We start from the raw sequence: 23638 nt of genomic DNA, 5'->3' as shown, positions 1-23638 counted from the left end.
AATAAAGGCAGACAGTATGAATCATGTACATGTGTATATATGTATATGTCTGTGTGTGTATATATATGTATACATTGAGATGTATAGGTATGTATATTTGCGTGTGTGGACATGTATGTACATACATCTGTATGTGGGTGGGTTGGGCCATTCTTTCGTCTGTTTCCTTGCACTACCTCGCTAACGCGGGAGACAGCAAGAAAGCAAAATAATAATAATAATAATAATAATAATTTTTCATGCCAAATACAAATCTGGTGTGAAAAAAACGTTAAGGCCTTTTAACGACATTCAATTAAGCTGTTAAATGAAGTCAATTCTAAAATATTTTCTATTCCTTTGTATCCTATTTACTGAGTATGTATCGAGTACTGAGAGCATTACGATACATTTTCCATGATTATTTCAAGTACAGAAGTGTTTAAACAATTTTTCTAATTTTTAAACAAAAAGTTTTTTGAGCTAAAAAATACCCTGAACCTTCAGTTTTTGGTGTTTTTCTCAGAAAATACAGTTCCTTTAAAACATCATTTCAAAAAGGATTTTTCCATGTGGTTTCAGAAGTGGTAGAGGATGTGTGGATCAGGTGTTTGCTTTGAAGAATGTATGTGAGAAATACTTAGAAAAGCAAATGGATTTGTATGTAGCATTTATGGATCTGGAGAAGGCATATGATAGAGTTGATAGAGATGCTCTGTGGAAGGTATTAAGAATATATGGTGTGGGAGGCAAGTTGTTAGAAGCAGTGAAAAGTTTTTATCGAGGATGTAAGGCATGTGTACGTGTAGGAAGAGAGGAAAGTGATTGGTTCTCAGCGAATGTAGGTTTGCGGCAGGGGTGTGTGATGTCTCCATGGTTGTTTAATTTGTTTATGGATGGGGTTGTTAGGGAGGTGAATGCAAGAGTTTTGGAAAGAGGGGCAAGTATGAAGTCTGTTGGGGATGAGAGAGCTTGGGAAGTGAGTCAGTTGTTGTTCGCTGATGATACAGCGCTGGTGGCTGATTCATGTGAGAAACTGCAGAAGCTGGTGACTGAGTTTGGTAAAGTGTGTGAAAGAAGAAAGTTAAGTGTAAATGTGAATAAGAGCAAGGTTATTAGGTACAGTAGGGTTGAGGGTCAAGTCAATTGGGAGGTGAGTTTGAATTGAGAAAAACTGGAGGAAGTGAAGTGTTTTAGATATCTGGGAGTGGATCTGGCAGCGGATGGAACCATGGAAGCGGAAGTGGATCATAGGGTGGGGGAGGGGGCGAAAATTCTGGGAGCCTTGAAGAATGTGTGGAAGTCGAGAACATTATCTCGGAAAGCAAAAATGGGTATGTTTGAAGGAATAGTGGTTCTAACAATGTTGTATGGTTGCGAGGCGTGGGCTATGGATAGAGTTGTGCGCAGGAGGATGGATGTGCTGGTAATGAGATGTTTGAGGACAATGTGTGGTGTGAGGTGGTTTGATCGAGTAAGTAACGTAAGGGTAAGAGAGATGTGTGGAAATAAAAAGAGCGTGCTTGAGAGAGCAGAAGAGGGTGTTTTGAAATGGTTTGGGCACATGGAGAGAATGAGTGAGGAAAGATTGACCAAGAGGATATATGTGTCGGAGGTGGAGGGAACGAGGAGAAGAGGGAGACCAAACTGGAGGTGGAAAGATGGAGTGAAAAAGATTTTGTGTGATCGGGGCCTGAACATGCAGGAGGGTGAAAGGAGGGCAAGAATTGAGTGAATTGGAGCAATGTGGTATACCGGGGTTGACGTGCTGTCAGTGGATTGAATCAAGGCATGTGAAGCGTCTGGGGTAAACCATGGAAAGCTGTGTAGGTATGTATATTTGCGTGTGTGGACGTATGTATATACATGTGTATGGGGGTGGGTTGGGCCATTTCTTTCGTCTGTTTCCTTGCGCTACCTCGCAAACGCGGGAGACAGCGACAAAGCAAAAAAAAAATAAATAAAAAAATAAAAATCTGGGTTAAAATATCATTTTGTCATCTTTACAATATTCATTTAAGATGTTAAATGAAGTCAATTTAAAGATATTCTTTGCTCCTTTGCATCGTTTTTACTGGGTACGTATCAGTGACTAAGAGCATTATGATATATTTTAAATGATTATTTCAAGTATAAAAGTGTTTGAATATCTTTCAATTTCAAAATAAAAAAAAATTCAGCTTTAAAATACCCTGAACTATTACCTTCAATTTGTGGCATTTTTCTTAAAAAATTAGATTTCATTCAAAAACTCATTATAAGAAGTATTTTTCATACTGAATACAAATCTGGTGTCGAAATTTCATTTAGTCTTCTTTATGACATTCATTTAAGCTGTTAAATGAAGTCAATTCAAAGATATTTTTTGCTCCTTTGCGTCGTATCTACTGGGTATGTATCAGTAACTGAGAGCATTACAATATATTTTCCATGATTATTTCAAATATGGATGTGTTTAAATATCTTATGTTTCAATTTTGAAACAAAAGGTTTTTGAGCTAAAAATACCCTCAACTATTACCCTTCAATTTTTAGAATTTTTCTCAGAAAAATAATTTTCCTTTAAAACTCATTTTTTAAGAAGTATTTTTCATTCTGAATAAAAATATGGTGTTAAAATAACGTTTAGTCCTCTTAATGACACTAAATCAAACTGCTAAATGAAGTCAACTCTTAAACATTTCTGTTACTTTCCATCATATTTACTGAGTATGTATCGGTAACTGACAGCATTATGATATATTTTTCGTGATAATTTCAAGTATAGAAGTGTTTGAATATCTTATCTTTCAATTCTAAAACAAAATGTTTTTTGAGCTAAAAAGTACCCACGAACTAAATTACCTTTAATTTTTGTCATATTTCTCAGAAAAATCCATTTCTTTTAAAAACTCATTACAAGAAGTATCTTTCATGCTGAATACAAATTTGGAGTTAAAATATCATTTAGTTGTCTTTATGACATTCAATTAAGCTGTTACATCAATTCATTTCTAAAATATTTTCTGATCCTTTGAATTGTATTTACTAAGTATGTATCATGTCCTGAGAGCATTATGATATATTTTTCATTATTATTTCAAGTATAGAAGCGTTTGATTATCTTATCTTTCAATTTTGAAAAAAAAAAAGAAATTGAGCTAAAGAATACCCTCAACCTTCAATTTTTGACATATTGCTCAGAAAAATAGATTTCCTTTAAAAATTCATTATAAGAAGTATTTTTCAAGCTGAATACAAATCAGGTGTTAGAATATCATTGTAGTCTTTATGACATTCAATTAAGCAGTTAAATGAATTCAATTCTACATATATTTTGCTCGTTTTTATTTGGTATGTATAACCGACTAAGAGCATCATGATATATTTTCCATGATTATTTCAAGTATATATATAGGGGAGAAAGAATACTTCCCACGTATTCCCTGCGTGTCGTAGAAGGCGACTAAAAGGGGAGGGAGCGGGGGGCTGGAAATCCTCCCCTCTCGTTTTTTTTTTAATTTTCCAAAAGAAGGAACAGAGAATTGGGCCAGGTGAGGGTATTCCCTCAAAGGCCCAGTCCTCTGTTCTTAACGCTACCTCGCTAATGCGGGAAATGGCGAATAGTTTGAAAGAAGAAAAAAGAAAAGTGTTTGAATAACTGATCTTTTGATTTTGAAACAAAAAGTTCTTTGAGTGTTTTGGCATTATTCTCAGAAAAATAGATTTCCTTTAAAAACTCATAATGAGAGGTATTTTTCATGCTGGATACAAATCTTGATAAAATATCATTTAGTAATTTTTATGACATTCAATTAAGCAGCTAAATGAACTCATTTTCAAAATATTTTCTGATCCTTTGTATTGTATTTACTAAGTATGTGTCAGGTACTGAGAGCATTATGATATATTTTCCAAGACTATTTCAAGTATAGAAGAGTTTGAATATCTTTCAATTTTAAAACAAAAAGTTTTTGAGCTAAAAAATACCCTGAACCTTCAATTTTTGGTATTTCTCAGAAAAATATATTTCATTTAAATCTCATTATAAGAAGTATTTTTCATGCTGAATACAAATCAGGTGTTAGAATATCATTTAGTCATCTTTATAACATTCAATTAAGCCGCTAAATTAATTCAATTCTAAAATATCGTTTAGTTGTCTTTATGACATTCAATTAAGCTGTTGAATGAATTCATTTTCAAAACATTTTCTGCTCCTTTGTATTGTATTTACTGAGTATGTATTGGGTACTGAGAGCATTATGATATATTACCCACAATTATTTCAAGTATAGAAGTGTTTGATTATCTTATCTTTCAATTTTGAAACAAAGTTTTTGGAGCAAAAAATACCCTTCAATATTTGGTAATTTTCTCAGTAAAATAAGATTTCCTTTAAAAAGTCATTATAATAACTTTTTATGCTGAATGCAAATCAGGTATTAAAACAACGTCTACTCCTCTTAATGACATTCAATTAAGCTGTTAAATGAAATCAATTCTAAAATATTTTCTGTTTCTCTGTATCATATTTACTATGTATTGGGTACTGAGAGCATTATGATATATTTTCCATGATTATTTCACATATAGAAGTGATTAAATATTCTATTCAATTTTGAAAGAAAAAGTTTTTTGAGCTAAAAAAAAAAAATACCCTGAACTGTGAACTTTAGTTGACGGCATTTTTCTAAGAAAATAGATTTCCTTTAAAACTCATTATAAAAAGTATTTTCCACGCTAAATACAAATCCGATGTCAAAATATCATTTAGTTGTCTTTACAACATTCATTTAAGATGTAAATTGAAGTCTGTAAATTAAGTCAATTTAAAGATATTTTTTGCTCCTTTGCATCATACTAATGGGTACGTATAGGTGACTATGAGCATTATGATATATTTTCAATGATCATTTCAAGTATAGAAATGTTTGAATATCTTATGTTTCATTTTTAAAACAAAAGGTTTTTTGAGCTATAAAATACCCTTCAATTTTTGGTATTCTCAGAAAAAATTTCCTTTAAAAACTCATTATAAGAAATAATTTTCATTCTGAATGTAAATACAGTGATAAAATAACGTTTAGTCCTCTTAATGACACTCAATTAAATTGTTAAATGAAGTCAGTTTTAAAATATTTCTGTCACTTTGCATCGTATTTACTGAGTATGTATCAGTAATTGATAGCATTATGATATATTTTTCATGATGGTTTTAAGTACAGAAGTGTTTGAATATCTTATCTTTCAATTTTAAAACAAAAAGCTTTATGAACTAAAAAATACCGTGAACTGTTACCTTCAATTTTTAGCATATTTCTGAATAAAAATAGATTTTCTTTAAAAACTCATTATAATAAGTATTTTTCATACTGAATACAAATCTGGTGTCAAAATATCACTTAGTCATCTTTATGACATTCAAATAAGCTGTTAAACAAATTCATTATTTAAATATTTTCTGATCCTTTGTATTGTATTTACTGAGTGTGTATCAGGTACTGAGAGCATTATGATATATTTTCCATGATTATTTCAAGTGTAGAAGTGTTTGATTTTTTCATCTTTCAATTCTGAAACAAAAAAAAATTTTGAGCTAAAAAAATACCCTGAACTGTTACCTTTAGTTTTTGGCATTTTTGTCAGAAAAATAAATTTCCTTTAAAATCTCATCATAAGAAGAATACAAATCAGGTGTTAGAATATAGTTTAGTTGTCTTTATGACATTCAATTAAGCTGTAAAATGATTTCAATCTTAAATATTCTTTGCTCCTTTGCATCGTATTTATTGGGTATGTATCAGTGACTAAGAGCATTATGATATATTTTCCATGATTATTTCAAGTACAGAAGTGTTTGAATATCTTATTTGCAATTTTGAAGCAAAATGTTTTTTGAGCTAAAAAAAAAAATAACCTGAAAATAATATTACCTTCAATTTTTGGCATTTTCTCTGAAAATAGATTTCCTTTAAAAACTATTTATAAGTATGTTTCATGCTGAATAAAATCTGGTGTTAAAATGTCATTTAGTCATCTTTATGACATTCAATTCAGCTGTTAAATGAAGTAATTTTTAAAATATTTTCTGATCCTTTGTATCGTATTTACTGAGTATGTCTCGGGTACTGAGAGCATTTTGATATATTTTCCATGATTCTTTCAAGTAAAGAATTGTTTCAATATCTCATCTTTCAATTTTAAAACAAAGTTTTTTGAGCTAAAAAAATACCCTGAACCTTCAATTTTTCACATATTTCTTAGAAGATTAGATTTCCTTTAAAATCTCATTATAAGAAGCAATTTTCATGCAAAATACAAATCTAGTATTAAAATTTCATTTAATCATTTTTATGACATTCAATTAAGCTCTTACATGAAGCCAATTTCAAAATATTTTCCAATCCTTTGTACTGTGTTTATTGAGTAGGTATCGAGTATTAAGAGTATTATGATATATTTTCCATAATTATTTCAAGTAGAGAAGTCTTTGATTATCTTATCTTTCAATTATGAAACAAAAAGTTTTGGAGGTAAAAAGTACCCTTCAATTTTTGGCATTTTTCTCAAAAATATTGATTTATTTTAAAAACTCATTATAAGAAGTACTTTTCATGCTAAATACAAATCTGGCATCAAAATTTTGTTCAGTCGTCTTCATGACATTCATTTAAGCTGTTAAATGAAGTCAATTTAAAGAAGTTTTTTGCTCTTCTGCATCGTGTTTACTAGGTATGCATCAGGTACCAAGATTATGATATATTTTCCATGATTATTTCAAGTATAGAAGTGTTTCAATATCTTATCTTTCAATTTTGAAACAAAAAGTTTTTTGAGCTAAAAATACCTGCAATTTTTGGTATTTTTCTCAGAAAAATAAATTTCCTTTAAAAACTCATTATAAGAAGTTTTTTCATGCTGAATACAAATATGGTGTTACAATAATGTTTAGTCCTCTTAATGACACTACAATAAACTGTTAAATGAAGTAAATTTCAAAATATTTCTGTTACTTTGCATCGTATTTACTGAGTATGCATCATTAACTGATAGCATTATGACACATTTTTCACGATTATTTCCTGTATAGAAGTGTTAGAATATCTCACTTTCAATTTCAAAACAAAAAGTTTTATTAGATAAAAAGTACCTTCAATTTTTGGCATATTTCTCAGAAGAATAGATCTTTAAAAATCATCACAAAAAGTACTTTTCATACTGAATACAAATGTTGTTAAAATATCGTTTAGTCGTCTTTATGACATTCAATCAAACTGTTATATGAATTTGTTTTTAAAACATTTTCTGATCATTTGTATTGTATCTACTGAGTATGTATCAGGTACTGAGTGCATCATGATACATTTTCCATAACTATTTCAAGTAGAGGAGTGTTTGATTATCTTATCTTTCAATTTTCATACAAAAAATTTTTGAGCTAAAAATACTCTGAACTGTTTTGTTACCTTCATTTTTTGGCCTTTTTGTCAGAAAAATAGATTTCCTTTAAAAACTCATCATAAGAAGTATTTTCATGCTGAATACTAATCAGGTGTTAGAATACTGCTTAGTCGTCTTTATGACATTCGATTAAGCTGTTAAATGAATTCAATTTTAAGTATCTTTTGCTCCTTTGCATCATTTTTTCTATGACTATTTCAAGTATAGAAATGTTTGAATATCTTATCTTTCAATCTTAAAACAAAATGTTTTTTGAGCTAAAAGATACCCTGAACTTCAATTTTTGGCATATTTCTCAGAAAAATAGATTTCCTTTATCATTTTCATTATTTTATTTTGCTTGGTCACTGTCTCCCGTGTTAGCGAGGTAGCGCAAGGAAACAGACAAAAGAATGGCCCAACCCACCCACATACACATGTATATACATACACGTTCACACACACAAATATATATACCTATACATCTCAACATATACATATCTATACACACACAGACATATATACACGTACATAATTCATACTGTTTGCCTTTATTCATTTCCATCGCCACCTCACCACACATGAAATAACAACCCCCTCACCCCCTCATGTGTGCGAGGTAGCGCTAGGAAAAGACAACAAAGGCCCCATTCGTTCACACGAATGCACCAAAACCACAGCTCCCTTTCCACATCCACATTCCATGGTCTACCTAAGATGCTTCACATGCCCTGGTTCAATCCACTGACAGCACGTCGATCCCGGTATACCACATCGATCCAAATCACTCTATTCCTGGCACGCCTTTCACCCTTCTGCATGTTCAGGCCACGATCACACAAAATCTTTTTCACTCCATCTTTCCACCTCCAATTTGGTCTCCCACTTCTCCTCGTTCCCTCCACCTCTGACACATATATCATCTTGGTCATTCTTTCCTCACTCATTCTCTCCATGTGACCAAACCATTTCAAAACACCCTCTTCTGCTCTCTCAACCACACTCTTTTTATTACTACACATCTCTCTTACCCTATTATTACTTACTTGATCAAACCACCTTACACCACATATTGTCCTCAAACATCTCATTTCCAGCACATCCACCCTCCTCCACACAACTCTATCCATAGCCCACACCTCGCAACCATATAACATTGTTGGAACCACTATTCCTTCAAACATACCCATTTTTGCTTTCCGAGATAATGTTCTCAACTTCCACACATTCTTCAACGATCCCAGAATTTTCGCCCCCTCTCCCACCCTATGATTCACTTCCACTTCCATGGTTCCATCTGCTGCCATATCCACTCCCAGATATCTAAAACACTTCACTTCCTCCAGTTTTTCTCCATTTAAACTTACCTCCCAATTGACTTGACCCTCAACCCTATTGTACCTAATAACCTTGCTCTTATTCACATTTACCCTCAACTTTCTTCTCTCACACACTTTACCAAACTCAGTCACCAGCTTCAGCAGTTTCTCACATGAATCAGCCACCAGTGCTGTATCATCAGCGAACAACAACTGACTCACTTCCCAAGCTCTCTCATCCACAACAGACTGCATACTTGCCCCTCTTTCCAAAACTCTTGCATTTACCTCCCTAACAACCCCATCCATAAACAAATTAAACAACCATGGAGACATCATACACCCCTGTCGCAAACCTACATTCACTGAGAACCAATCACTTTCCTCTCTTCCTTAACGTACTCATGCCTTACATCCTCGATAAAAACTTTTCACTGCTTCTAACAACTTGCCTCCCACACCATATATTCTTAATACCTTCCACAGAGCATCTCTATCAACTGTATCATATGCCTTCTCCAGATCCATAAATGCTACATACAAATCCATTTGCTTTTCTAAGTATTTCCTTTATAAACTCATTAAAAGAAGTGTTTTTCATGGTAAACACAAATCTGGTGTTAAAATATTGTTGTCGTCTTTATGACATTCAATCAAGCTGTTAAATCAAGTCAATCTTAAAATATTTTCTGAAACTTTGTATCGTATTTACTGAGTATGTATCGGGTACTGAGAGCATTATGATATATTTTCCTTGATTATTTCAAGTATAGAAGTTTTTATTTAACTTACCCATCAATAATGAAACAAAAAGTTTTTGGAGCTAAAAATATCCTTCAATTTTTGGTACTTTCCTCAGTAAAATGGATTTCCTTTAAAAACTCATTATAAGTAGTTTTCATGCTGAATAGAAATCTGATGTCAAAATAATGTTTAGTCCTCTTAATGACATTCAGTGAACCTGTTAAATGAAGTCTATTTCAAAACATTTTCTGTTCGATTGTATCTTATTTACTGAGTATGTATCAGGTACTGAGAGCATTATGACATATTTCCCATGATTATTTCAAGTGTTTGAATATTTCATCTTTGAATTTTGAGAAAAAAAAAAAAAAATTAGCAAAAAAAAACACCCTGAACCCTCACTTTCAGTTTTTTGCATTTTTGTCAGAAAAATAGATTTCCTTTAAAAACTCATTATAAGAAATATTTTTCAAGCTGAATACAAATACTATATTAGAATATCGTTTAGTCATCTTTATGACATTCAATTAAGCTGTTAAATGAATCTAATTTTGAATATTTTTTGCTCCTTTGCATCGTATTTACTGGGTATGTCTCGGGGACTAAGAGCATTATGATACATTTTCACTGATTATTTCAAGTGTAGGAATGTTTGAATATCTTATCTTTCGATTCTAAAATAAAAAGTTTTTTGACCTAAGAAATACTCTGAACTTCATTTAACAGCTTAAATGAATGTCATAAAGAAGACTAAACGAAATTTTGACACCAGATTTGTATTCAGCATGAAAAATACTTCCTATTCTGAGTTTTTCAAGGAAATCTATTTCCCTGAGAAAAATGCCAAAAATTGTCTAAACTTTTTCGTTTTAAAACTGAAAGATAAGATATTCAACCACTACTATACTTGAAATAATAATGGAAAATATATCATAATGCTCTGTCACTTATAAACATCCAATTAATACGATGGCAATAGGCAAAAAATAATTAAATTGAATTCATTTAAAAGCTTAACTGAATGCCATAAAGACGACTAAACGATATTCTAACACCTGATTTGTATTCAGCATGAAAAATACTTCTTATAATAGAGTTTTTTAAAGGAAACCTAGTTTTCTGAGAAATATGCCAAAATTGAATGTTCAGGGCATTCTTTAGCTCATTTTTTTTTTTTAATTGAAAGATAAGATAATCAAACACTTCTATGCTTGAAATAATCATGGAAAATATAACATGATGCTCTCAGTACCTGATACATACTCAGTAAATACAATACAAAGGATCAGAAAACATTATAAAAATGAATTCATTTAACAGCTTAATTGAATGTCATAAAGGTGACTAAACGATATCTTAACTACAGATTTGTATTCAGTATGAAAAATATTTCTTATAATGAGTTTTTAAAGGAAATCTATTTTTCTGAGAAATATGCCAAAAATTGAAGGTAACAAAGTTTGGGGTACATTTTAGCTCAAAAAACTTTTTGCTTTAAAATTGAAAGATAAGATATTAAAACACTTCTATATTTGAAACAATCATGAAAAATATATCATAATGGTATATATACCCAGTATATACGATGCAAAGTAACAGAAATATTTTAAAACTGACTTTATTTGACATTATCTTAACATCATTTTTGTCGTCAGAATGAAAAATACTTCTTATAATGAGTTTTTAAAGGAAATTCATTTTTATGAGAAAATACCAAAAATTGAAGGTAACAGTTCAGGGTATTTTTTAGCTCAAAAAAACTTTGTTTCAAAATTGAAAGATAAGATATTCAAACACTTCAAAACTTGAAATAATCATGGAAAATATATTGTAATGCTCTCAGTTAATAATACATACCAGTAAATACGATGCAAAGGAGCAAAAAATATCTTTAAATTGACTTCATTTAACAGCTTAAATGAATGTCAATCGGAAGACTAAATGAAATTTTGACATCAGATTTGTATTCAGAATGAAAATTACTTCTTATAGTGAGTTTTTAAAGGAAATCTATCTTGTTTTAAAACTGAAAGATAAGATATTTAAAAAACACTTCTATACTTGAAATAATCATTGAAAATATATAATGCTCTTAGTTACCGATATTCCACTTGACTCTGTCATATTCTTCCTCCCGAGCCATAAAAGCTTCATACAACTTCTAACCTTTTGTTAAATAATTTTCCACTGTCATCTTTACCACAAAAATCTGATCCACATACCCCCTAGCTTTCCTAACAGCCCCTTGCTCTTAACTTATTCTGCATTCAGTCACTTCCATCACTCTGTCAATTAATATTCTTACATACACTTTTCCTGGCATACTTAAGACTTATTCCCCTATAATTGCTACGTACATCCTTAGAGCTTTTTCCTTTGAATAAGAAACAATAATAAGCTTTCACCCAGTCCTCAACCACAACCTTCTGTTTCCATACAAAATTATATATAAGTCTTATGAATCTACTCTATCACATTTTCTCCATACTTCAGCATTTCAGCTGTAATCCCATCCACTCCAGTTAACTTTCCTATCTTCAGCCTCATTATTGCCCTTCTTACCTCTCTTTTTGCTATAGGCCCCTGCAGTTGTATTCTCTTCCTTCCCTCCTCCATACCCATGCATGTAACAAATGCTGCCTCCCCTTCTCCCACATTCAGTTCTTCAGAATACTCTTTCAATCTTCATTTGGTTCAGCAATTCCCCTTCTTTACTTCTCACATCAATATTTTCACTCTTACATCCACCTCCTTCCATTATAGTTTCTTATTATCCCAAAACTTTTCACTTACCATTCTTTCAAAATCTTCATCTACTTTTTCTTTGCTTTCCTTTATCAGCTTCTTGACATTCTGCTTACATATTTTGTATTCTTCCCTCCTCCTTTGCTGAATTTCCAGTGGTACATTCCTAGTGAGCAATCTACCAAATACCTTTTTCTTCTCTTTCATGGAATTTCTAGTCTCTTCCGTTCACCGTACATTGCCCTTTTTATTCCTGTATCTCACTACCTTGTATCTAACTACTGATTATAAAACCTTTACGAGTATTTCTCTAAAGATTTTAAACACCTCATTACATGCCAGTCATATCATGTGATTTGATGCTTCATATAGGCCTAGGTACCGATCTATCTGTATCTCTGATGCCTGTTCCCTTCAGGAACTCCCTCAAGGGGATGGCCATGGCAACAGTCTCTTCATAACTAGTGAACTCCAGTGCCGCTTTTTAGCCTTTAATGCCTCACCCTTAACAAGCCAGTGGCAGAGGGCCAATCTAGTGCAGTGTTTGCAGAAGCTCCTATGTAATGTCTCTACAGACTACTTCTACCAAATATTTCTACCTAATAGTTCTACCTTTATGTTCCTACCTTCTACTATATATTGCTCCTACCATTTTGCCAAAAGGCAGGGCTAGCACATAATACTCACTACTGGAAATCTAGAGTAACAAAGAATGAGCTGTGTGAGTTAAGTGTTACTTAACTCACAAATTATGGCAACTCCTCTGTAACTATATTTCATTTTATATAACCCTTAGAACCACTTTCTTTTAGCTCCTGCAGCTTCAAAGCTGCGGAACATCCACTAGTACTGAAATGATGACCTTCATTGGAATGTGAGTTCCTCAGCAAGACTGAATTCCATTTTCTCTACTGACAATGATACAACCTTCCTAAAAGTAACTTTTCACTCCTACTGCAGGAAGAGTCTAGTAATGTCAATGAATAATTCAATTTTTTTTTTCTTTTAAAGATGTTAACTTTAGCTAGGCAGTGCCAAGAACAGGCAAAGAAGTGGTCTCATTTGACCACACCCACTCTCTAGCTGTCATGTTTAATGCACCAAAATCAGTATCCATATCCACAAACATGCCCCACAGAACTTTCTGTGACCTACCATGACCACTCCATATGCTCTATTCAGCCCACTGACAGTCCGTTGTCCCCTGTATACCAAATCACTCCAATTCTCTCTATCCCTTGCAAGCCTCATACCCTCCTGCATATTCAGGCCCCAAACCCTTAAATACCTTTAACTCTATCCTTCCATCTTCTTCATTTCCCCCTTTTCCTTGTTCCTTCCACTCCTGACTTGTATACCTTCTAAGTCATCCTCTCCACGTGTTCAAACAACTGCAATAATCTCCATATGTCGAAACCACTGCAGCAAACTCTCTTCAGTTTTTTCATACACACTACCTCTACTATAACCCTCTTCTACCTTATCTCTTATTTAATCAACCCTCCTCACACCACATACTGTCCTCAAACATTTCACATCTAACACATCCACCCATTTCTTTACATTTTTGTCTCAGGCCCAGACCTCATACCCATACAATATCAACAGGACTACTATACCATCAAGCATACCCATCATTGCCCTCAAAGATTTTACTTTCCACACATTCCTCTAAGTGCCCAAGACTTTTGTCCCCTCACCCATCCTATGGTTCACTCCAGCTCCTATTGCTTGATTCACTGACATATCTACCACTAGGTGTAGTTGCCCTTGACATTTCTAAGGTTTTTGACAGGGTGTAGCATCCAGGTCTCATCTCTAAGCTCCCCTCTTTTGGTATCCCTCCCTCACTCTGATCCTTCACATTTAGCTTCCTCTCTGGTCAATCTATCTCTGTGGTAGGTGATGGATCAGCCTCCCCTCTTTTCTCCACCAAAAGCAGTGTCCCTCAAGGTTCTGTCCTATCCCTTACACTTTTTCTCCTTTTTTATCAATGATTTCCTCTCCTCTACAAATAATCCAATGCACTCATATGCTAACGACAACACTGCAATCATCCACATCCTTCAATTCTGCTCCCTCTTCTCTCATTTGATTAGCATCTCGTCTTCCTCAATTACCTCAGACTTGGACAAGATATCTCAGGGCGGTACACTAAATCTTGTTAAGTTAAATGCCTCCAAAACCCAATTTCTACCCATCTCTCAATCGGAAAATCCTCTCAACTCTTGTCTCTCCTTTGACAGTTCTGTAATTCCACCTCCTAACTTAGTGAACATAATTAGCATTACCATAACATCCACTCTTTCTTGGAAACCCTACATTACAGGAATAGCTAAGACTGCCCATAAGAAACTGGGTGTCCTGTTTAGATGTCGAAACTTCTCTTCTGAACAGTTGCTCCATTTATACAAGGGACTGATTCGTCCTTTTATGGAGTACTGCTCTCACATTTGGGGTGGTTCTAGCTCTGCATCCTTACTTGACAGAATCGAGTTGAAAGCCGTCCAACTCATACACTCTCCCAGGTTAACTTCCAAACTTGACCTTGACCCACTTGCCCTAAGCTGCAATGCTAGTTCACTTTCCCTCTTCTATAGGCATCACTTTGGTTTTTGCTCCCAAGAGCTGGCTACTTGTAAGCCCACACCACTAGCTAGACCATGCAATACTCGGCAAGCTCCTGTGTTATATGATTACTGTTTTAGCATCGGCAACTCAAGGGTGGGCTGTTTTGACAACTGCTTCTTTCCCTACTTCTTAAAACTTTGAAAGTCTCTACCTTCTTATGCATTTCCCACTAACTATGACCTGGCACATTTCAAAAGACAGGCTTTTAACTTTCTGCAAAATTCAAAAATACTTTCCCCGTGTCTTTTCTTTTTCCATTTCATAATTCTCTCTACATTTCAATTAAGGACTAGCCTTGATGTGGACTTCTGTCTAAGACTGGAGCCTTCAACATGGAAAAAAAATTCCTCCAAGTTCTCTCCATACTAACTCACACTCGAAATAACCTGTCTCCCTTCACCACTAATCCTAATAAACTTGCATTAATTCACATTCACACTCAATGTTTTCCTTTCACACCCTATCTCAAACTCAAACACCAACTTCCGAAGTCTCACACTCATATAAACCCTTAGTGCTGCCTCATAAGCAAACAACAACTGACTTATCTAGCCCACTATCAACTACATAAGTGCTCCTCTCTAAAAGACTATATGTTCACTTCTCTCAAAACCCTATCCATGACCAAAATAACCAGCCATGGTGGTATCACACACCACTAATGTGAATCCACACACACAAATATATATTTTCCATACTTGATTACCATTTCCCGCACTAGCACCAGGAATAGATGAAGATAGGCTGCGTTCACTCACATCCATTTTCAAGTTGTTATGTGTAATGCACTGAAAACACAGCTCCCTATCCATGCTTCACATACCCTGGATCATCCGCTGACAACACATCGACCCCAGCATACCACATTGTTCCAGTTCACTCTATCCTGTGTACACCTTTCACCCTTCTGCATGTTCAGGTCCTGATTGCTCAGTCTTTTTAACTCTATCCTTCCATCTCCAATTTGGTCAAGCTGCTTGCCTTGTTCCCTCCATTTCTGGGTTTTCAGAAAAGAAGAGTGAATGTTGGGGTGAAGAGGGTGGTGAGAGTAAGTGAGCTTGAGAAGGAGACCTGTGTGAGGAAGTACCAGGAGAGACTGAGTACAGAATGGAAAAAGGTGAGAACAATGGAAGGGGAGCGGGGGAGGAATGGGATGTATTTAGGGAATCAGTGATGGATTGCGCAAAAGATGCTTGTGGCATGAGAAGAGTGGGAGGTGGGTTGATTAGAAAGGGTAGTGAGTGGTGGGATGAAGAAGTAAGAGTATTAGTGAAAGAGAAGAGAGAGGCATTTGGACGATTTTTGCAGGGAAAAAATGCAATTGAGTGGGAGATGTATAAAAGAGAGACAGGAGGTCAAGAGAAAGGTGCAAGAGGTGAAAAAAAGGGCAAATGAGAGTTGGGGTGAGAGAGTATCATTAAATTTTAGGGAGAATAAAAAGATGTTCTGGAAGGAGGTAAATAAAGTGCGTAAGACAAGGGAGCAAATGGGAACTTCAGTGAAGGGCGCAAATGGGGAGGTGATAACAAGTAGTGGTGATGTGAGAAGGAGATGGAGTGAGTATTTTGAAGGTTTGTTGAATGTGTGTGATGATAGAGTGGCAGATATAGGGTGTTTTGGTCGAGGTGGTGTGCAAAGTGAGAGGGTTAGGGATAATGATTTGGTAAACAGAGAAGAGGTAGTGAAAGCTTTGCGGAAGATGAAAGCCGGCAAGGCAGCAGGTTTGGATGGTATTGCAGTGGAATTTATTAAAAAAGGGGGTGACTGTATTGTTGACTGGTTGGTAAGGTTATTTAATGTATGTATGACTCATGGTGAGGTGCCTGAGGATTGGCGGAATGCGTGCATAGTGCCATTGTACAAAGGCAAAGGGGATAAGAGTGAGTGCTCAAATTACAGAGGTATAAGTTTGTTGAGTATTCCTGGTAAATTACATGGGAGGGTATTGATTGAGAGGGTGAAGGCATGTACAGAGCATCAGATTGGGGAAGAGCAGTGTGGTTTCAGAAGTGGTAGAGGATGTGTGGATCAGGTGTTTGCTTTGAAAAATGTATGTGAGAAATACTTAGAAAAGCAAATGGATTTGTATGTAGCATTTATGGATCTGGAGAAGGCATATGATAGAGTTGATAGAGATGCTCTGTGGAAGGTATTAAGAATATATGGTGTGGGAGGAAAGTTGTTGGAAGCAGTGAAAAGTTTTTATCGAGGATGTAAGGCATGTGTACGTGTAGGAAGAGAGGAAAGTGATTGGTTCTCAGTGAATGTAGGTTTGCGGCAGGGGTGTGTGATGTCTCCATGGTTGTTTAATTTGTTTATGGATGGGGTTGTTAGGGAGGTGAATGCAAGAGTTTTGGAAAGAGGGGCAAGTATGAAGTCTGTTGGGGATGAGAGAGCTTGGGAAGTGAGTCAGTTGTTGTTCGCTGATGATACAGCGCTGGTGGCTGATTCATGTGAGAAACTGCAGAAACTGGTGACTGAGTTTGGTAAAGTGTGTGGAAGAAGAAAGTTAAGAGTAAATGTGAATAAGAGCAAGGTTATTAGGTACAGTAGGGTTGAGGGTCAAGTCAATTGGGAGGTGAGTTTGAATGGAGAAAAACTGGAGGAAGTGAAGTGTTTTAGATATCTGGGAGTGGATCTGGCAGCGGATGGAACCATGGAAGTGGAAGTGGATCATAGGGTGGGGGAGGGGGCGAAAATTCTGGGGGCCCTTGAAGAATGTGTGGAAGTCGAGAACATTATCTCGGAAAGCAAAAGTGGGTATGTTTGAAGGAATAGTGGTTCCAACAATGTTGTATGGTTGTGAGGCGTGGGCTATGGATAGAGTTGTGCGCAGGAGGATGGATGTGCTGGAAATGAGATGTTTGAGGACAATGTGTGGTGTGAGGTGGTTTGATCGAGTGAGTAACGTAAGGGTAAGAGAGATGTGTGGAAATAAAAAGAGCGTGGTTGAGAAAGCAGAAGAGGGTGTTTTGAAGTGGTTTGGGCACATGGAGAGGATGAGTGAGGAAAGATTGACCAAGAGGATATATGTGTCGGAGGTGGAGGGAACAAGGAGAAGAGGGAGACCAAATTGGAGGTGGAAAGATGGAGTGAAAAAGATTTTGTGTGATCGGGGCCTGAACATGCAGGAGGGTGAAAGGAGGGCAAGGAACAGAGTGAATTGGAGCGATGTGGTATACCGGGGCTAACGTGCTGTCAGTGGATTGAATCAAGGCATGTGAAGCGTCTGGGGTAAACCATGGAAAGCTGTGTAGGTATGTATATTTGCGTGTGTGGACGTATGTATATACATGTGTATGGGGGGGATTGGGCCATTTCTTTCGTCTGTTTCCTTGCGCTACCTCGCAAACGCGGGAGACAGCGACAAAAAAAAAAAAAAAAAAAAATCTCTTTGTCAACCTTTCCTCACTCATTTTCTCTATATGTTCAAACTATTTCAGCACACCCTCTTCAGCTCTCTCAGCCACACTCTACTTATTACCACACATCTCTCTTACCCTTTCATTACTTACTCACTCAAACCACCTCCTAACACCACATACTGTCCTCAAACATTTCATTTCTAACACATCCAACCTCCTCCCCACAGATATATATATCTAGCCCAAGACTCAAATCCATACAATATTGTTGGGGCTACTATACCTTCAAACATACCCATTTTTACCCTGCCAGATAACATTCTTTCTTTCCATTCATCCTTCAGTGCTCCCACAGCCTTTGCTCCCTCACCCAACCTATGAGTCACTTCCTCTTCCATGGTTACATTCAATGCCAAGTCCATTCCTAGGTATCAAATACACAACTTCCTCCACTTTTCTCTCTCTTCAAACTTACATCCCACCTAACTTGTCCCTCACCCCTGCTAAACCAAATAACTTTGCTTTTATTCACATTTCTTCCAAACTCAGTCATTAATTTTTGCAGTTTCTTACCTGAATCTGCCACCAGTGCTATATCATCAGCAAAGAACAACAGACTCACCAGGCCCTCTCATCCATCACAGACTGCATACATGCCCCTCTCTCTAACACTCTCATATTTATCTCCTTCTCCATCCCATCCATAAATAGATTGAACAACCATAGTGACATGTCCTTGCCATAGACCAACTTTCACTTGGAACCATTCACTCTCCTCTCTACCCACTCATACACATACCTTACACCCTTAATAAAAACTTCTCAATGCTCTTGGCAGCTTTCTTCCCACACCATATATTTTGGAGTCTCTCCACAAGGCACCTCCATCAATCCTATCACATGCTTTCTCCAGATCCATAAATGCCAAATAAAAATACATACATTCTTTAAAGCAACATCAGATCCAAACATCCTGTTTTAATTCTGAAACCACATTGCTCCTCCCCAATGTGATGCTCTGCATATGCCTTCACCCACTCAATCGATACCCTCCCATACAACTTACCAAGTCCACTCAACAAACTTACACCTCTGTACTTTAAACACTAACCTATATCATCCTTACTTTTATACAATGGCTCTATACATGCACTGCTCCAACCCTCAGGCATCTCATCATGATCCATACATACATCAAAAATCCTTCCCAACTAATCAACACAGTCACCCCTTTTCTTAATAAATTCAACTAAAATGCCATCTACTGCATCCCACTTGCCACATTTCATCTTATATAAGGCTTTCACCACCTCTTCTCTTGTCACAAAATCACTCTCCATACTCTCTCATCATGCATATATCTTTTTCTTCTCTCATACTTATTCACTGTCTCCCATGCGATAGAGGTAGCATCAAAACCAGATGAATGAGTCTCAGAGGAACAAATCCTCATTTGAATCTTTCCCCTATGCCTTTTTTGAAAAGTAATTCAGGAGTGGAGGATTTCCACTCCTGAGATTATGTCTCTAAACAACCTCACTCATGCAGAAAAGAGCTAGGATATGCTCTGCTGCTGCTCTGTTGAGTGACAGATCCAACAGGGTATTTGGGGCTGAGTGGTACATAGCTTAGTACAGTGAAGTAAAGAAGGACTCAAAATTTCTTTCTAATTCTCTAAATGGTCACACGGATTCTCCTGGTACTCTAGGGGCTTCTCCACCAGCATCAGTTCTAAGTTAAAAGCCTGGATATCACATCTATCATTTACAGAGACACCTTTTTTTCACTTTTTAATATTACTATGTGGTGGACCTTCAAGCTTCAAAGTTAGCAAAACTCATCCATCATATGAGTATCTATAGGACAACTTTATAGGTGGATCACCAAGGTGTAACTGGTAAAGTGAGTGATGTCTACCCACTGACTGATGCATCCACGGAACAAACTGAACAGCCAATCAAACAGGTTAACCTATTTCAAACTAGCAGCTATTGAGCTCCAACTTCCGTTTGCATTTAGTGACATAATTTGTTAGGTATCTAACCCTCCTCCATTTGACTGCTAGGAAGAAAATGGTGTCTGAACTCATGAAATGCTATTTCTTTCTAAAGGGGAGGCCTGTGAGAAAGTTTTCCTTTATTTCTATTTCTTCATCCCTTCTTCAATCTTTTTTTCTACCTGTGGTGCAGTTTGAGACTTCGTATAAATGATCTTCGGATCCTAGCCTGAATACAGCATATGACTGGGACAATGACTTACAATCATTTCAAAAGGAGTGGGCTCTCTCATTCTCATTATTCTTGCTAGTCTTTTCTAACCAGTAATCCTACTCTCACCCATGTCAAAAACTGTGAAATGAAATGCCAGTAATATGCAGAAAATGATAAAAAAATAAAAAAAATAAGAAGACCTCTGCCACAACACAAAAAAGTTGCTAACAAGGCAAATGTAAAAATTTCCTTAAAATCCTTATAAAACCCTGACACTTTTCAACTTTTTAAAACTAACTTACTTAAGAACACCTGTATCCTGCAGAACAGAAGAGGTTTCATCTGGGTGAATGTAGAATTCATCTTCAAACAGACCTAAAGTAGGTTTTTTCTCAAGCCCTCCACCTGCAAAAGATATAATTCTTCTAAAACCATGATTGAAATAACTATGTACCTAAGGCAAAGATACAAGCTTCTTTAATTAAAAATGAAGGAATTACATACCTAGTAATGCATGCAACATTAAAGTAATGGGGTTTATTGGTAATAAACTTTTGCATCAAGAAATAATACCATGGTACAGTGGTTTGTCACTGACTATAAATAAGTCACAGACTATAAATCACATATGAGCCGACAAAGGTTCACATCTTGGACAGGGTGGTTCACTCACATTCAACCAAGCACCAAGCTGCTTATGCTTCCATCACTACTTATCAGCATATGGGTACCTGCCATGAACTGTGGGGTTGGGGTTGGGTGGGGTGGGGTGGGGTTGGGTGGGGTGGGGTGGGGTGGGGTGGGGTGGGGTGGGGTGGGGATGGGGATGGGGTGGGGGTTGGGGTTGGGGTGGGGTGGGGTGGGGTGGGGATGGGGTTGGGGTTGGGGTTGGGTGGGGTGGGGTGGGGTGGGGTGGGGTCGGGCGGGCTGGCTGGCTGGCTGGGCGGTGGGAGTTCATTGAATTTAAGCAGCCATTGGGCTGAGAATACACAGCTAAGGTATTACAGATACTGTATATATATTCTTTATATATACACTATGGAAAGAATGAGTGAGGAAAGGTTGACAAAAAGGATATATGAATTATATTCACTGGTTCATATACACATACCCATGCATACTTCACAATTCAAATCTATCCTTTTATCTACGCTATTCTTGATCCATTCCATCCACGTTCTGCAGATGCACTCTCCCACAATCTTAGTGACAGCACAACTGCATATCCCTCTTCCCTGATCATTTTCATTTATTCCCATACATAGCAAACCTTACACACCCTACCACAACTCGCATTCATCATTTCTATTTTCACTCCATACAACCTGTCCATGTATAAGGGTTTCCCCAAACCCCTACAAATTCTAACCATAACTTACATTTCTCTACACCCCCCCCCCCTTTACTCTTACCACTCATCCCATTTACAATCAGAGCCATCATGCTCAATCACTTGACCATCTATTCCCTGGCTTAACTGGTGGTCTCCAGTGCTGCCTCTAAGCATCTAGTGTCTCATTCTTGAAAGGCCACTGGCAGAGGGTAACTCCAGCACAGTGTTTCCCGGGGGCAGTAGGGCTCTTAGACGTTCAAAAAAACTAAAACCTCAGCACATCTCAAGAGACTGTCTATTATATAAACAACTGTCTTGATGGAGTTTGGCAGTGCCTCCCCCTTCAGTTCCATTCCAAAGGGTGTACTAATGAGGTCACCACCAGAAGGCAGGGTGAGCCTTGGATACCGCAGAAAACATCTGGCATCATGCTGGCATCATTTCCACAACTAGCATGTTTTGGAGAGAGCACTGAAAATTTGGATAAATCTTGACGGCTAGAATAATTAAGCGAGATCTTCATGATTCCAGCTGAAGTTTTTGGATTCAGTTCATTTCGAAGAGTCATATCTACTTTTAATCAACCCCATATTTTCCGGGATATACTGGTCATCTCGTTTATTGTCATTCAGTAAATATGATTCTCTATACCAAGCTCCTCAAGTATTCCTGTCATCACAACGAACTATATTAAGCACCTAACACATATGTTGCTATTTCTCAAAGATATCTTTAACTCTTAAGATAAACTAGTCAACTCAAAATAATATTTTTCATACATAATACACAAAGAAAAGTTCTGCAGTGGGGAACAAAATTACCAATATACGCACATTTGCCTCGATTTATACCAGTAAAGTACCGTGAGTAAACCATACCGGCACGACACCATATGATCCACATATACAGATGTTTCCATCGGCAAAATAACCCGTTCGATTGGGATACTGTCATTCATTAGTGAGGAACTGATATGCATTTTGACGACATTTAATGAACATTCAACCGACATCCTTCACCGATCCACAGACATCTTCAGACACCACACCCCACAGAACTACATAAAGCTGAAGATTTCATTTTCACCTGCAGCTTCACCTCCAGTTGAGACATTAAACAGTTTCTTGATCTTGCTCAGGACGTCACGCACTGTCTTCGACTCCTTCAGGTTCACATTCACAACGGCAAATTTTCTCTCATCTTCCAAAAATTCGCTGAGGTCTACTTTTATCCTCATTTTCCAGATTAAATCCTGGTGGGCTTGTTGGATTGTTGTGATTCTCTTGGTTTACGACCAAAACAGCGTCTGTGAGGATTCCTCGGCTTGTGATTGGTCACTCGTACATGAAAACGAATTATCATTGGTCGGTTCCCAGCGAGCCAATTGACTTTTCCCCCCTCCCCCCTGTGTTATTTCGTCTTCGATACCGTACATATTTAAAATCTTTATTTTGTCTTAAAATTTCCCTTTAATTAGATTTGATTCAGTTTATCTTATTTGAATCTTTTTCTACAAGTACGATTATTAGAATATATTTTCATGAAAAATACAATGTCAATTTTTGAAAGACTCGTAACCTATATTGGTTACCATGGAAACAGTAGACGCTCATATTCCATACTGTTTCCCAAAGAGAAATTAGTGCGAAAAACATAATGGATTATACGTTTACTTACTTACCTGACAAAAAATTTGTTGCATTAGAGGATTCTTCAATTCGAAATCTTTTCAAAAAATGGTAAGTATATGAGCACATCCTTTACTTATATATATATATATATATATATATATATATATATATATATATATATATATATGATTTTTTGCATATTCTTTCTAAGTGTCCCATTTATACATTATCAATTATCTTACGTGATTTTCATTCAAGA

General features: G+C 36.1%; 1 protein-coding gene across 4 annotated transcripts in view; it reads right to left on the bottom strand.

The window, feature by feature from the left end:
• Window positions 1–23107, bottom strand: part of LOC139766635 (uncharacterized) — a 144008-nt gene extending 120901 nt beyond the window's left edge. The window contains exons 1-2 of one of the 4 annotated variants that reach the window (XM_071695523.1): window positions 22835–23107; window positions 20718–20820 (exon numbers count right to left, since the gene is read on the bottom strand). In XM_071695523.1, coding sequence (XP_071551624.1) covers window positions 20718–20820; window positions 22835–22985 — 254 coding nt within the window. In that variant the 5' untranslated portion in view covers window positions 22986–23107. The remainder of the gene's footprint in view (window positions 1–20717; window positions 20821–22834) is intronic. The other 3 variants (XM_071695531.1, XM_071695542.1, XM_071695516.1) reach the window with 3 other exon arrangements.
• Between the last annotated feature and the right edge of the window lie 531 nt (window positions 23108–23638).

Source organism: Panulirus ornatus, chromosome 4 (assembly GCF_036320965.1).
Source record: "Panulirus ornatus isolate Po-2019 chromosome 4, ASM3632096v1, whole genome shotgun sequence".
NCBI lineage: Eukaryota > Metazoa > Arthropoda > Malacostraca > Decapoda > Palinuridae > Panulirus > Panulirus ornatus.
The sequence above is the reverse complement of the archived record's forward strand: the minus strand, read 5'-3'. Positions and strand labels throughout refer to the sequence as shown.